Source organism: Siphateles boraxobius, unplaced genomic scaffold, assembly GCF_051911475.1.
Source record: "Siphateles boraxobius isolate OS27281-9 unplaced genomic scaffold, OSU_SipBor_1 8, whole genome shotgun sequence".
Taxonomy (NCBI): domain Eukaryota; kingdom Metazoa; phylum Chordata; class Actinopteri; order Cypriniformes; family Leuciscidae; genus Siphateles; species Siphateles boraxobius.
The window spans coordinates 11,201,627-11,216,773 of NW_027509208.1; the positions used below are offsets into that span (position 1 = coordinate 11,201,627).

Genomic DNA, 15,147 nt, shown 5'->3' on the forward strand with positions numbered 1-15,147 from the left:
AAAGCAAGATTTTCCCGCGGTATGGCGGTAAACCGCTTTAAATAGCCAGACTTTCCCCCCCCAACAGACTTTCGCGCACGCACCAGAAGTCGTTTCTGCTAGACAGACTTTGTTAAATATTGTCACCTACATCCGAAAAAAAACGAGCACAATTTGAAAGTCAAATTTTCATCAATCAGTAATTTGGCATGAACCAATCACTGAATGGATTTCCTTATTTAAGAATATTCACAGATACATTCGCATTGAATTCATCGTTTTCAGGAGAATACATTATGATGTTCACATTGGAAATGAAAGAACACCTATTGCAACATGTTTTAATTACAAATATTATACTCCATATTATATTATACATAATATAGTGTTATTTTTTATTTGATCTATGTCGATTATATGAAGAGTGAACAGCATGAGTAAGATAGGATCATAAGATGGGTCAGACACGATTTTGACCACTTTATTAAGTTTTGTTTTGTAGAAAGCCTTTCTTTAAATTAAATTTCGTTTTGTATAAATTGTACCTTCATTTTAATCACTGTTTCATTCACTAATTGCCTGGAATTAAGAAATAAGAAGCAAATAGCAGACATATAATCAGGAGGACGTGGAAGCGCGGGTGCGATCTCTTGCGGGTGAACTGGAGCTCGTCTCAAATGAACCGAAACTCGGCGTAGGCTGGGCCTAAATGTCTACTTTTAAACAAAATTCAAAACGAAATGATAACATTTTAGTCTACAGTAGCCTAGTCAGGTAAGGTCAGGTTTGCCGATGTGCGTTATAGGCTATTTACTTATATATATTTATCCCTGTGCGCCGATCAGAGACGGAGTTCACTGCTGATGAACTGCTGATATTCTGGGGATACAACATAGCCAATATACTAGGGACTTTAGCCTTTAAATATCTTTGCTGCATTGGATCTTTCTAGAACAGCCAAGAGCTTTCTAGCCTCGCGACAGCAGCGCCTCACATTGCTCATAGACCTTAAAACAGTCAGCGCCGCGGATGCGGTTTCGAAAATTGATCAAAAAACGTTGGTGCGGGTGGATGGCGGACAGATGATGAGTTTTGTGATGCGGTTGCGGATAAAATAATAATAGCCCATCCGCGCATCTCTAATACGAATGGAATTTTATTATGCGTCATGGAACATTGTGCTCCTCAACTCGTGAAAGATCGGATTTGCTCCATCTTTTGATGATAAGTTTTGTTTAGAAAACCTTGAATCCATGTTAGCCACTATATCATTAGACATAACCCATGTCATTAGAATCAATGAATCCATGTCATTAGACACAACGTGCACACATGTGCAGGCCAAGGTTATTTTATTTTTGTTATTTTTTTGCGGTGATGACGGTGACGAGCTCAGACCCGCGGTTGGAGTCACGTGACCGCGGTATTGCGGTAATGCAGTAACCGTCCCAGCCCTATTAACTGCTGCGTTGCTACTATGGCTACATTCACACTGTCAGTTCAAATCTGATTATTTGTGTATCCGATTGGAATCTGATCTAAAATTTTTGATGTCCACACTGTGTATCGCAACTGTTCGTGTCCATGCTGCTCTTTCATTTTCCGGAATATCTGCTGCATTGGTTTCTATGCAATGACGTTGCGTTATTAAAAATTCATGTTCAAAAATGTTATTAAAAATTCATTCAAACATGTCTCCGTTATATTGTCACTTTCTGCTCACCCGGCACTTTGCAACAACAACCTTGTTTTGGCAGCGACTTTCAGCATGTTTCCTATTACTACGTCTGACGTTTACATTTTACGTGGCACATAAACCACATGAAATCCGATCAGACCGGTCGGACTGAAACGGATTACCAGAATTGTGATTTGAATAGGATTTCAGACCACATGGATGTAGCTTGAAACGGATTTGTAAAAATCGCATTTCATGTGATTTTTCGCTGTTCACATTTGCTAATTCTGATCAGATTTCAATCGGATATGCACAAAAACCGGATTTGGACTATGTCAGCATTGGTATTTTGCTCAGACCGAGCCATTGCTCAAATGGTAACCATAATTGATTATTGTACCACCCCGAGAACAAAACAAAAAAGTTAAAATCAATTCTCAAATTGTACCCAATTCATTCATAATAGGTAACTGTAGGAGATAAAAATGAGCTCATAAATGACAAGTCATTTTCTTTCATATAGCACCATGAACGAATATGCAAATGAGCTGCAGAGAACATAAAACATTAAACTCATTCTTCCCGTAAAAGCTGATAAGAAACCTTTATAGACCAACGTATGCAAACAAAATGCCATGTTCCTAAGGCCAAGCTGGTAGAAGAAAAAATAAACCAGCCAACTAGGTCATCGCTCTTACCTTCGACCCTGAAACAAGATTAAACTTTTAGTTTCTCTCAGTTAGACTATGGCCATAGCTTTGCTTTTACCCATAGAGTTGGGCAAGTCCTTTTATGATTAACAAAACAACAACAAAAATCATAGACTGACAAACAGATTATAGGTTGGCAGCAGCTACTGACTGCATTAGGGAGAGAAACAGTTCAGTCTGCTTTTATCTGTCCTCTGTAAATCTCCCTCTCTCTCATATGCTGATATAAGTAAGAGAAATCCCCTTGTTCTTGTCTTAACTATGGAGAAAGATCATGCAAGCATGTATGAGATCAGAACATGAGCCACAGGGATAAATAATGGGGGGGGGGGGGGGGGGGCGACACTGTTGGGGCGAGAAGAAAATAACTGGTCAGGGTCGGACAGAACCGGCAGCCTGTACATTAATAATGCACTCTGTTCCCTGTGCATGCTGATAGTTTCCCCTACTGCAGTACTTCAAACCAGCACCCAATGCAAACTAGTGCTGCACGATTAATCATATCGCAATCGCAATGTCAAGCCTATGTGATTATATGACGCAAAATGCTGCGATTTTATGGAATAAATAAATTTGGGCTGTCAACATTAACGCGTTAAATTGATTAAATATTGATAAAATATTTAGCGCAATCAAAGCAGCATCCATACATTTTTGTCATCCTTTGGCTACATTATATGATCCCGCTCTTATTCAAGCAAATGCTTTGAAACCATTCATGCACGACAAGACAAAAGAGAACACGCTGCCTGTCAATGTCCTGACTGCAGTGACACACGGAAAGATGCGCGCCAGTATCGTGTGCACAGACGGCACACCAGAATACAGTTCTATTTCGCGCTTGAACGAACAATAACACACAATTTTACCAAAATGTCGTTTTGTCGAGTATCTTCGTCGAGTATCTGTCGAGTACATAAGAGCAGTCTTATAATGAACGTGAAGAGTTGTGAGAGAATGAGTCGCGTGTGAGACCTGCATCTCTGTAAACAGCGGCTGGTCTTTAAGGGACAGCAGCCAACAAAGCTGTCTGTCAGTAAAGTTAATCAAAGAACAAAGGGAACAGAGAAAATTACTGACTGCTCTTGACTAAATAACTTTTGTAGCTTTAATAAGGATTAGTCTATATTTAATTTATAATTTATGCAGTGCAGACTGTTTGATAACTTCGTTCAATTTCTGTCCTACCAGTTAGACAGTAAGGGCACAGGTAAATATGACATTTATTTTATACTATTGTAATGAGACAATAACAAGTTTGCAGTAATACAAAGATGTCACTATTTGATTTAGCAAAAAATATTATTTTAATTTGAAAACACTAGATTTAGTTTTTGTTGCTAGTTTGAGTTGAGACATTTGTCACATTTCAGCATTATCACTAATCTGTGTGCATTTTACTTGAGAACCAAGCGAGTTGACTCATGAAATCATTTGTTTATTATACTGCAATTGCATATATTAACCTCAATAATCGCAATATGACATTTTCCCCAAATCGTGCAGCCCTAATGCAAACTTTAGCATACACAGCGGGGCTCAACAATAAGATCGACCGATGCTCCAGGCCAGATGATAAATCAGATCAAACTTTATGACCAATTTATAAAGTTTTGTTGTTCAACTGAAGTTATGTACTCATGCATGCAGATAATCACATAGTAAAGTGAATGTGCAGAACCCAGCAGTCAATTTGCCAGCTTATCCATCTATGAATTTCCTAGGTTTCGTCCCTAACAGAATAACAGATTTTACATTTTTTAAACCATCACGTCATTTGTCTAATATAACAGAGTCTTTTATCATAGAAGAATGCTGGGTTAATTTTCTTGCCAATCTCAGCGAGACAGATGACAGCAGATCTGCGGTGTCACAACAGCAAGCTCTAAGCATAGGCGTATGGAAAATATGGTCATGACAGTCATCCCCAGCGTTCGCCGGTCTGTCTGCCGAATACAAGACTCTGTGTCAGTTCACTTAGCAAATGCAAAATACGTAACACTCCTGGAGGGCACAAGTGGCCAGGGGCAAAACGATGTCTGATTATTTCATTTCTGTTGGGAAAAAAGATGGGCCATTAAAATGCGCCTTTCATTTGTGTTCAAATCCAGCTCTGTAAGGCCCGAGTTCCAAAATGCCCACGTGCATTAATTTGCCACCTACACCAGACTGTCCGGCCCCACTCCTACAAGACCCTTTATACTGCACCAGACAACAAAAGATTCAAAATGAAAAGCCCTCTCTGTTTTGGTTTCTTGTTCCATGGCAAAAGTAAAGCACAAAAAAGAAGTGAAGAATATGTTTCACATGCAAACATCCAAAACGGATCTGGCCTATATTATGTTTTCTAATTGCAGCTGTTGTGATTATGCCCTTAATAATCCATTAAACAAGAAGAGGGTGTTCATGAGGGCGTAAAAACACTGTCACCTTAGGCACATTTAAATTTAAATTAGGATGGAGAAGCCAATTCATCCCTTTCCCCTCCCTCTTAAGTGACAAAATGATCCCATGGGATTACAACTATATTGCACTGTATATCTCTTTCATTTATGTGGAACTAATTAGCAAGGGCCGTTAGTTCCAGTGAAGAGGCGATTACTGAGAACACATCTTAAACAAGGTCATTTAGGTTATCAATGTAAATAGCACATTAGAGTTACTAGGATGCTTGTGAAAATTTAACAGGAAAGAGTTCTTGAAATAATCAAACAGCTCAATGTGTAAATTGTCATATAGGCTTGGGGATGATCCTAACAGCAATGTATTGTTAGGATGTCTGACACACCCGAAGCGCAAGCACAGAAAGACGTGTGTGATCCCCAATTCAGTTCTCTTTTGTGTCTTATTGCACTTGAACAGTCATATACACACACAGTATTGTCAAAATGCCTGTCTCGGCGAGTATTCAAGTAAACACAGTCACAGTGTTACGTCTTAAGTGAACGTAAACAATTGGGAAAGAAATCAGGAGCAATAGGATTAAAGTAACAGCAGCATAATACATTTACATTTATTCATTTAGCTGACGCTTTTATCCAAAGCGACTTACAATTGCTATATTTCAGAGGTCGCACGCCTCTGGAGCAACTAGGGGTTAAGTGTCTTGCTCAGGGACACATTGGTGTCTCACAGTGGATTCGAACCCGGGTCTCTCACACCAAAGGCATGTGTCTTATCCACTGCGCCATCACCACCCATCACCACCTAATACAGTAAACCTGCTGCTGTCTGTCAAATAACAAAAGAAAAAGAGAAAATCATTTACTGCTCTTGACTAAATAACTTTTGTTGCTTTATTATGAATCAATGTATATTTAATTAATGTAAAGACAATGCAGTGTTACTAGTTATTAGTTTTACATTTGATTATTCAGCTTCTGTATTGTTTCTTACTTGAGTGCTCCTGTTACATCTTATGTAAGCCTATCTGAAAAAGTTAAAGCACTGTTTATTTCATTTGTATCTTTGTTTTATTTTATTTGTTCTATTGTTTGTAATTTGCCTCTTTGTTCCTATTTTCATTTTCAATAACAAAGATCATTCAAAATAACAAAAATAACTAGGCTAATCGATATATATATATATATATATTGATGTTAAAATTACATTGTCAGATATATGACATTACTTTTTATGTAATACTAAAACACTGCTTTTCAGGGATTCCCAAAAAGAATGTGAAACACATTGGTTATATAATTTTCATTTTCAATTTAATTTACATTTATTTTACACACTCAAACCAGTATTGTATCGCATTTCGAATATCGCATTATTTATATATACAAGTTATATAAGTATATATAAGTTATCTTGTTATCTCAAGCTATCTCAAGCTATATATATATATATATATATATATATATATATATATATATATATATAGACACACACACACACACACACACACACACAAATATACACGCTACTGTTCAGATGTTTAGGGTCAGTAAGATTTTTTCATGTTTTTTTTTCTTTCTTTTTTTCTTACCTAGGCTGCATTTATTTGATAAAAAATACAGGAAATACAGGAAAAACAACTATTGTAAAATATTATTGGGCCATTACGTGACAATTCAACCAAATTTCAGAAACTTCCCCAGCTCAAATTTTTTGATTTTGTTAATATTGTTTCTGAAGAAAGACAAACATAAATAGTGATGAAACCCAAATTACAGAAGCGTAAAAATGCCTTTATAAAGACGGCAGCATTGTATTTGTAAACAGATATTGTTAGATCTATTATTAAAATCTGTTGACTTTAGTCATCTTTGTTGCATTATATGACAATGGTTGTTTGGCAATGGCAGTTCAAAACTGGGAAAAGGCACCTCTTGTGTTTTTTTCCCCTAAATTTCTAAGTTTGCATGCCCAAGAAAGAAGTATTAAAGATTTTGGTTTTAAACTAACTTTTATTTTGGTATCCATGTATTCTAAGGCCCTATATGGTTCAATTGCATATTGGGGATTTCAATATTGCTCAGTAGAAAATTGCTAAATAGTACACATTTTCAGTGGTCAAAAACCAAATGTGGGTCACTTTTCATACATCTGATACTTTTTTCTTTCAAAGAAAGAATTTCGGTTTCGTATGGTTTTTCTATCGTTCTTGTAACAGCAAAGCTGAATTTCCGTAACAATGTAAATGTTTTAAAACTGCCACTTTTAATTAATTTAATGCGTCTTTGCTTAATAAAAGTAAAATTTCTTCTTTTTTTAATTCTTACTGCCCCCCAAACTTTTTAATGGTAGTGTTTTATTATATTAGTAATTACTTAATTTGAAATTTAAACAAGCATTGTTTACATTTAATATATACATATGTATACTAACTAAGCTTTTTCAATTCTATAGCATATTTGGTTTTGGCATCAAAAATAATGAAATTTCACTGCTACTGGTCTCCATGATACAAATTTTGTTATGCCGATAACTCCATTTAAAAGGCTTTTTGGTTCTGATGCTGGAGTTCATTGAATCATGCAGAGATTTCAGATTAAATTATTTTTCTACATCTATACATCAATATTTAGGACCATTAAATGAAAGAAGGACGTCCAAGTATTTAACACCAATGCAAAATACCCACTACTGTTTACAAGAGACGCACTACTGTCATGACACTCAGAGCATCATGTTCAGCAGTAAGCAGGAAGAGTTCACACTCCTCTCAAAGCTGTGATCAGGAATGTGAACTCTTCTCTGCTCACTGCTGAACATGCTGCTCTCACACCAAATGCCGAGAGGCTGGCTGGGACACTAGAGTTGTTAACTTCATTTATGACTCATGCACATGTTTACATAAGGCACGCAATAAACATCACGGAGTCTTTCAAGTGACAGATTTTATTAGATGGACAAGATAAAGGGAAAAGAGCTAGTCTGTATTGAACAAAGCCATGTCTGCAGATTAATAACTCCATCACAAACAGCTTTGGAGGTTTACTACAATTTCGTACTTTTTTATAATTAAAGGAAATAAAAGAGAAAGCAAATATAAAGATCGTTCAATGTCAGTCTGGTGGTTTCAAACCAGTTGAGAGTTGTCAATGAACTTGGTGGGTTTTAAAACACAGCTTAGTAACATCCTGTAACTAATACCGCAGATCTTTATATGATGACTGATATTTCCACCAAACTACAGCTTTGTAACTGTCTCCCTTCAATCAACCTTTCATACATGTTTCCCAAAAGGCAAATTTCTCACGTTTTTCTGATTGGTTAAACATAACTTAGTGTTGTCTCACAAAACTCTATAAAAAGTCACAGAGTGAAGAGTGCATTAAGACGTGTGCTTCATATGGTCTGGTTAACTCATGTACGTCACCAATGATGTCCAAAAACGCTGTCTAGGTAGACAGCTCACTGTTTTTTGTGACACAGCCACTGACTCCACTCATCTCTTCTCTTCAAATGCAGGTCAACATAACATAACTTGACTACCAACTGCAACTGATAATATCCCACCAGGGAAAGTGCATCTGATAAGACAACCGATAAGCGTTAAAAGTGAGAGCTGGCCCTCTCGGTCTGAAATTAGACGTCGGTTATTTGAGGTTAGTCAAAAAGAATTCGGCCCTTCTTACCTTTTTAGAGCAGCTGCGCTTTTCCTCGTCAGTTAGCCTGCTCGCGCTAGCGCTGGAACCCGATGACTCTTTCCAAAAGATGACGAGACCAATTTGAGCTTTACAATAACAACATTTTACATCCGTTGAACTCTAACGTTCAATCCTATAGCTGATATTCTCGGTCTTTTTTAGCAAAACACCTAAAAACTCGACGAATGACAACGTGCCCACCTCCCTGTCTAACAGATTGGAGCAGCGCTGGCTAACGGCTTTGACAATCCGCTCTTCTGATAGGGGAGCTGCGGTGTCAAGATTGCGGAGCTAAGCCCCGCCCCGTGCTCGATGCGATGAATGCACTGTATTCATACGCTTAACAAACGGACCATTCTATTTGCTAATTCAGCCATCAATCAACTTGTACTGCTACTGGATTGGCTGTAGCACATGATTCTGTGATACTTCGCTCGGTTTGTCAAAATACACGTTCGTACACTGCGTATAAGTAGTACATAGATAGACTAGAAAAAAATCAAGACTTTTATATCAGACCCCTCTGCTGTTCGTTGTTTATGAGGTTTACTTTTTCTTTGTGAGGTCAGTCGATAGATTATGCAATTAAATGGCAATTGACATAACCCTAAAAGCGATTAATACTCATATTGACAGTAACTTATATCTTAAGTTCTCTAATCCCTTTCGCAAACATCTGTATCTGTTCAATTAATCTAATCTCGTTTCTTTCTATTTTCGGACTACAGTATCAGCATTTATTCAGGGTATAAGAAACATTACTACGTGCTCGAATTTATGGAATAATCAATACTTTTACATATGTTTACATGTACATAAACGTTTGTCTAAACGCTTTATATTTGAGACCTTCTTTTTCTGTATCTTTTATTCGTAAGAAAGAATAGTAAACATGAACGGACATTCAGTGATATTACATGTACATGTATTACAAATAACGTCGAAAAAATCTTCATTAAATCTTCACAGGTGAAGAAACAAACAAATATTTAGATTGTGATAGTTATATGTTTTATTTCTTTCATATTCATGAATTTCAATTGGTATTTGCATTTGGCGACGTAGACTTTACAATATAGCATTCTTCATCAAATGAACATTTATACAGAAAACAAAGAGTAACATTAACAACCGTTTAAAATAATACTTAAAATATCTTTCCAAATTTTTTGAGGTGTTGTGAGCAGTGCTATGGCATTGGTTGTGAGGTTTTTGTTTGATGCTTCCGGCTTAACTCCAGCACTTCCGGGTTAGTGTTGTTGCTGATAAGAGTCGACTGGAGGTCATGTAATAAAGTGTGTCTTTGGTCTTGTTGACTAGTTATCCGCGTAATCCTATGGATACTGCGAAAACAAGATTGTTTTAATAATCGCACTGTGTCTGTTGAATAAGTCATGTCGCAAGCATCGTCTGGTTTTACTCCGGCTGCTCAAGTCCCACATGCGTCAAGTAAGGTAGGTAGTAAATTCACCTGACAGTGTTTATAAACCAAATATTCTCTCTCTACTGCTGTATCTCATGCAGAAGTACTTCAAAAGCAAAATATGTGCTCGGTTTTCTGTTTACATGATCAATTAGATCGTTGGTAGGGAACTTTCAGAGAGTTTCCTCACGCATAGTTTTGTCTTCTCAGGGTCCTTTTGGAGCTGCTTACATTCCCAATGAAGAAGAGAGGCGTGTCTTCAGAGAGTGCAATTCAGAAAGCTTATGGTACAGATGTGAGTAGTATACTGGACCTTGACTGTTATTCAACAAAACATTTTTTTAACATTCCTTTATTTTGTTTACTTTGCAAGCTTTTGTCTCAAGGGGCTTTGATTTTGCCTCTGATGAGAAAAGAGACTTGTGAACATGTCTGCTCTCATTATTTGCAGCCTTGCCATTTTCCGCCATTGCAATGGGAGTCGCTCAGGTAATGGTATCAAGAGGTAAGTTCAAGTCCAATATTTCAGTTTCTTTTTACTCATGGTTCCCATTGTCATGGAAAACCTAGAATTATCTGGGAATTGTAGGAACTGGAAAAGTAATGGAATCAATGAAATCTTAAAAAATAATGGGAATTTCTATAGGGAATATAATTTTTTTTCTAGATATGCTATAGCTAGAAATTGCTCTTGAAAGTGTGATCAATCTCAATTATAATGATTTTAGTTATTACAAATAACTATTAAAGTTATGGAGAAGTCATGGAAATTTTAAGGATATTTCAACCAAAAATGGAAGTTCTCATTCTTTTTTGTTATTCCATCCAAACCCATTAGACTTTCATGCATCTATGAAACACAAATTAAGATGGGCTTCTGTCCCTACATTGAAAGTCCATTCCACCCAAACTTTGATGCTTCAGAATGTTCATAAAGATATCCATATAAATAAAGAAAATTTCATAAAGAAAACCATATGAATCGAGTGGTCTGATCCAAGTCTTCTAAAGACACATGTATGCTTTATAGTATGAACAGATTTAATTTAGGTTTTTATATTCACATATGAACATTGCTCAACATACATACAGTGCCCAAGTTGACTAAATAGAGGAATAAAAATCATCTTTTGGAAATTGATCTTAATGCCTAAAAATTAGGAAAAATCCAACCTTTAAGGACGCCAATTTTCTTTGTAAATGAATAATGTATCGTAAATAAATAAATGTTCTTCCTTAAAATACAGGGTGCATAAGTCAGGGCACTCCTATGTTAGATTCTCATAGAGGCAGGCAGATTTTTATTTTTAAAGGCCAGTTATTTCATGGATCCAGGATACTATGCGTCCTGATAAAGTTCCTTGGCCTTTGGAATTAAAATATCCCCACATCATCACATTCCCTTCACTATACCTAGAGATTGGCACTTGGATTGGAGCACTTTCCATAAGATCATCTCTCAATGCAAATCAAACAGCTATTAGCCTAACTGAAATAACACCATGCCAATCTTTAAGTATGGTGGAGGGAATATGATGATGTGGGGCTTTTTTAATTCCAAAGGCCAAGGGAACTTTATCAGGATGCATAGTATCCTGAATCCATGAAATAACTGGCCTTTAAAAATAAAAATCTGCCGGACTCTATGGGAATTTAACATAAGGAAATAAGGAAGAACATTTATTTATTTATTTACGATACATTATTCATTTACAAAGAAAATTGGTGTCCTTAAAGGTTGGATTTTTCCTCATTTTTTTAAATTAAGGCATTAAGATCATTTTCCAAAAGATGATTTTTTTATTCCTCTTTTTAGTCAACTTTAACGTGTGTGTTCACTTATACTATTCACAGAGCACATCAAAAATGGTAAATGGAAGCAAACATTTTAAGGGTTAGGAATGACATGAGGTAGAATAAATGGACAGAAATGTAATTTTTCTTTAATCTGTAAAAAGGGTTTAAAAAAAACTTGCATTGTTATTGTTTATCCCCAGGAATACTTGCTCCATCACCCCGATTTGGCTCTCTTCCAAAAGTTGCCAGTGAGTATCAAGAACAACAGCCGGTACACATTTTATAGAAAGACACTTAAAACCAAGGTTATATGAAGATGGAGGACTATTAAAAGGCAACATTTTCTCAAGTTCCACTGAATGAATGTGATTTTTATGCAGTTGCTGGCATATTTGGATACATTGGTGGGAAAATGTCTTACATGAGGGTCTGTCAAGAAAAGTTCAGGAAACTGGAGAACTCCCCACTGGGAGAGGCACTACGACAGGGACGTCTGCATAACATGCCTTCTGCGTAAGAACACGTTACAGCATTGCACACACTTATTCTTACATTTATTAGTTTATATATATATATATATATATTTATTTATTTATTTTTCTGAAAATAGATATTTTATCCAACATGTCCTTTGAAACAGAAATACATTATTATTTAAGTAATTCACTTTAAGACAAGTAATTTTTACACGCAATAATTTTATTTTTTTATTTTTAAGGACAAACCAGTCAGAATTTTCAGATCTAAACACATCAGAATCTCAACAGTCTGGTTCTGAGTCTGTTTCTCAGCCTGCAACAGAAGTCAGTTCTATGCCTGAGAGCTACAGCAGTTACACAAGTGACTATACCTACAGCAGCCCCTCCCAATCATACGACCCCACTCCTTTTAGTTCTGGATTCAGTGATTCTGGTCCCGTTAACATCAGGGATGATAATTCTTCTCAAGGTATTGCCACCCTTGCACATGACGACCAGATCATACAAATATACATATAATACATATAATCATACACACTTCTATAAACAAATATACATTTTTGTAGAATTGGCAAAGAGGAAGGACATTCGTCATTGAATAAGAATTTGTCATCTGATTGGTAGATGTTTAACAAGTAGTTTGCATTTATCCCAAAGCGCCATTCTATCCAGATGAGGATGTGCCTAAGAAGAAGCCAGTGTTGTATGAGGAACTGCGTAGCAAGAACAGAGAGAACTATGAGGTCACTCTCACACAAAAAGCTGAAACACTGCTGAAACCACAAAGAGAGGTGGCGGCACCTAAGGAAGGTGAGCTTTAGTAACTGATTTCCCTAAAATTTGAATAAGTCTATAGCAACAATGATTTGTGAGACCTATAAGGATTCTAAAAGCCAGTAAAGTTACGAGTTGGCCTTATCTTGTTGAATATTTAACATATAAATGTCAAAGCATCCATGAAAAAAACACAAAAACAGTTTTGTGTTGGATTGCCGATTGAAGGGGATAGTTCACCCAAAAATAAAAATACTGTCATCATTTACTCACACTTATGTAGTTCCAAACATGTATGAATTTCTGAGAAAGAAGCACAAAAGAAGATATGTTGAAGAATGTCAGTAATCAAAACAGTTGTAGCCATTGACGTCCATAGTATTTTTTTTCTACTATGGAAGTCAATGGCTACAGTCAACTGTTTGGTTACCAACATTGTTCAAAATAATTTCTTTTTAGTTCAACAGAAGAAACAAACTCATACAGGTTTGGAACAACAACAACAATAAATGATGACAGAATTTTTTATTTTTGGGTGAACTATCCCTTTAATACTTCCACTGACGTGACTGTTGAAGCGTTGCATAATTATATGGCATCTGTATGAACATTCCCGTTAATAATTATTTGGTACGACTTTAGGTTCCACTATAATAGGTAACATGAACTAACAATGAATAATACGTCTTAATATCAACACTTACTAATACACAATTCAATATCAAAATTTGTATCTTATAATATTATTATTTAATAGACCTGAGATAACATGAAATAACAATGAAGCTTTATTTTTATTAACTAAATTGAATGAATATTAAAAAATACTGTAACAAATGTATTGCACATTATTAGTTAATGCATTAACCACTGTTAACTAATGGAACCTTTTTGTAAAATGTTACCAGTTATTTAATAATCTCAATGTCCTTGTATCTTTTAATCCGTAAACTGGTTTCTTTCTTACCTCTCCAGTTAAAAAGAACCAGTATGGAGATGCTTGGGACGAGTAAGAGTGACCTGGAGAATCAACTGTCTGAAGAGCTCACGATCTATACGCAGTGACTTCTGTGGAGTTGTCACGCCTCGTTCTGCCAGATCCGACCAAATGCTGAATTGAAGATGATTGTATTTTAAGGAGCAAAACTTAGTGTGGGAAATTAATGCAAACCTGTTAGAATAAAAATGCTTTTGATGGCATGTGTGGTATGAAAACAAATGTTTATATTCTGGGCTTCTAGCTTTAAGTGGATTTAATCTAAAGCATTTTAACAAAGTATCAGTGTTTTATTGATTAGGACATTGTCCAAATATGCTTGAAATTTGTTAATAAATACAAGTACTTTAGATACAACATTCTTAAATATAAACCCAGGGAAATGGGGATAGAAGAAAAGCGTCAAAGTTGATTTATCCACTGAAATTATTGTCCAGCCAACATTAAAGCTGTGCACAAGTGACGATTATGACGTTGTACGTTATGACAGTAGAGGTGTTTAGACTTGGACCCATGATAATAATGACATCATTCACTGATGTTGCAGTTATTACAGTCATGTCCTCTGAGCTGGAGATAAGAGATGAAGATATGCGTGTTCTGAGGTTTAAGGCTTTTTTTATTCTTTTGATTAAGATTTACAATTAAATGTTAAATTCAGTCAAAGCCTGTGACATCTATAATTCATTCACTGTTCTTTGAATCCTTGTTTGTGAATGTAATTATATATATATATATATATATATATATATATATACGTTTAGTTTTTTTTATTTTAAAGGAATCTGAGATGTGGATGTGATTTCTGCGGTACAATATTATGATCCCACTCAAAGGGCATCTCTTTACTGTCATAAAATTGAACTGAAACCTCCACTCCCTTCTACGTAGTAAACAAAGAATCAGAAAAGTTGAGCAAATTATTGGTTTATAACTATATGAGGTTAGTCTCTTTCCTGGAGGAAGACTTGAGCTATTCCCGGACTAAATTAATGCTTAAGTCAAACCTACCATTAGGCAAGTTTAGCTTATTGTTGTTTCTCAAACGTGTTTTACTTAGATGCATACAGTCGTAGTCAGAATTATTGGCACCCTTGGCAAATATGAACAAAACATTCACAAAAACCTAACCTTTCATTGAAGTAAAAAAATATATATATACTAAGTGAAATAAAAAAACTGAAAATTTGTGAAACTCAATCTTTTGCT

The 15,147-nt window shown here is 35.8% G+C and overlaps 2 protein-coding genes across 3 annotated transcripts in view; one reads left to right on the forward strand and one right to left on the reverse strand.

Moving 5' to 3' along the window:
- fryl (furry homolog, like) overlaps nt 1–8,727 on the reverse strand; it is a 118,646-nt gene extending 109,919 nt beyond the window's left edge. For both annotated transcript variants that reach the window (XM_077220697.1, XM_077220696.1), the window contains exon 1: nt 8,457–8,727. The gene's annotated coding sequence lies outside the window, so the exon portion shown is untranslated. The remainder of the gene's footprint in view (nt 1–8,456) is intronic.
- A 187-nt stretch (nt 8,728–8,914) lies between these two features.
- On the forward strand, nt 8,915–14,604 carry ociad1 (OCIA domain containing 1). Its single transcript, XM_077220723.1, has 8 exons — nt 8,915–9,922; nt 10,102–10,186; nt 10,343–10,396; nt 11,889–11,936; nt 12,069–12,201; nt 12,407–12,636; nt 12,825–12,977; nt 13,917–14,604. Exons 1-8 carry the CDS (start codon nt 9,863–9,865, stop codon nt 13,952–13,954), a joined length of 801 nt encoding a protein of 266 aa, XP_077076838.1. The 5' UTR covers nt 8,915–9,862; the 3' UTR covers nt 13,955–14,604.
- Nucleotides 14,605–15,147: the final 543 nt, after the last annotated feature.

Coding starts and splice junctions, on each gene's coding strand:
- ociad1 (XM_077220723.1), top strand. CDS start 9,863: ATGTCGCAAGCATCGTCTGGTTTTACTCCGGCTGCTCAAGTCCCACAT. Junction 10,397..11,888: donor TCAGGTAATGGTATCAAGAG/GTAAGTTCAAGT, acceptor GTTTATCCCCAG/GAATACTTGCTCCATCACCC. Junction 11,937..12,068: donor CTCTCTTCCAAAAGTTGCCA/GTGAGTATCAAG, acceptor ATTTTTATGCAG/TTGCTGGCATATTTGGATAC.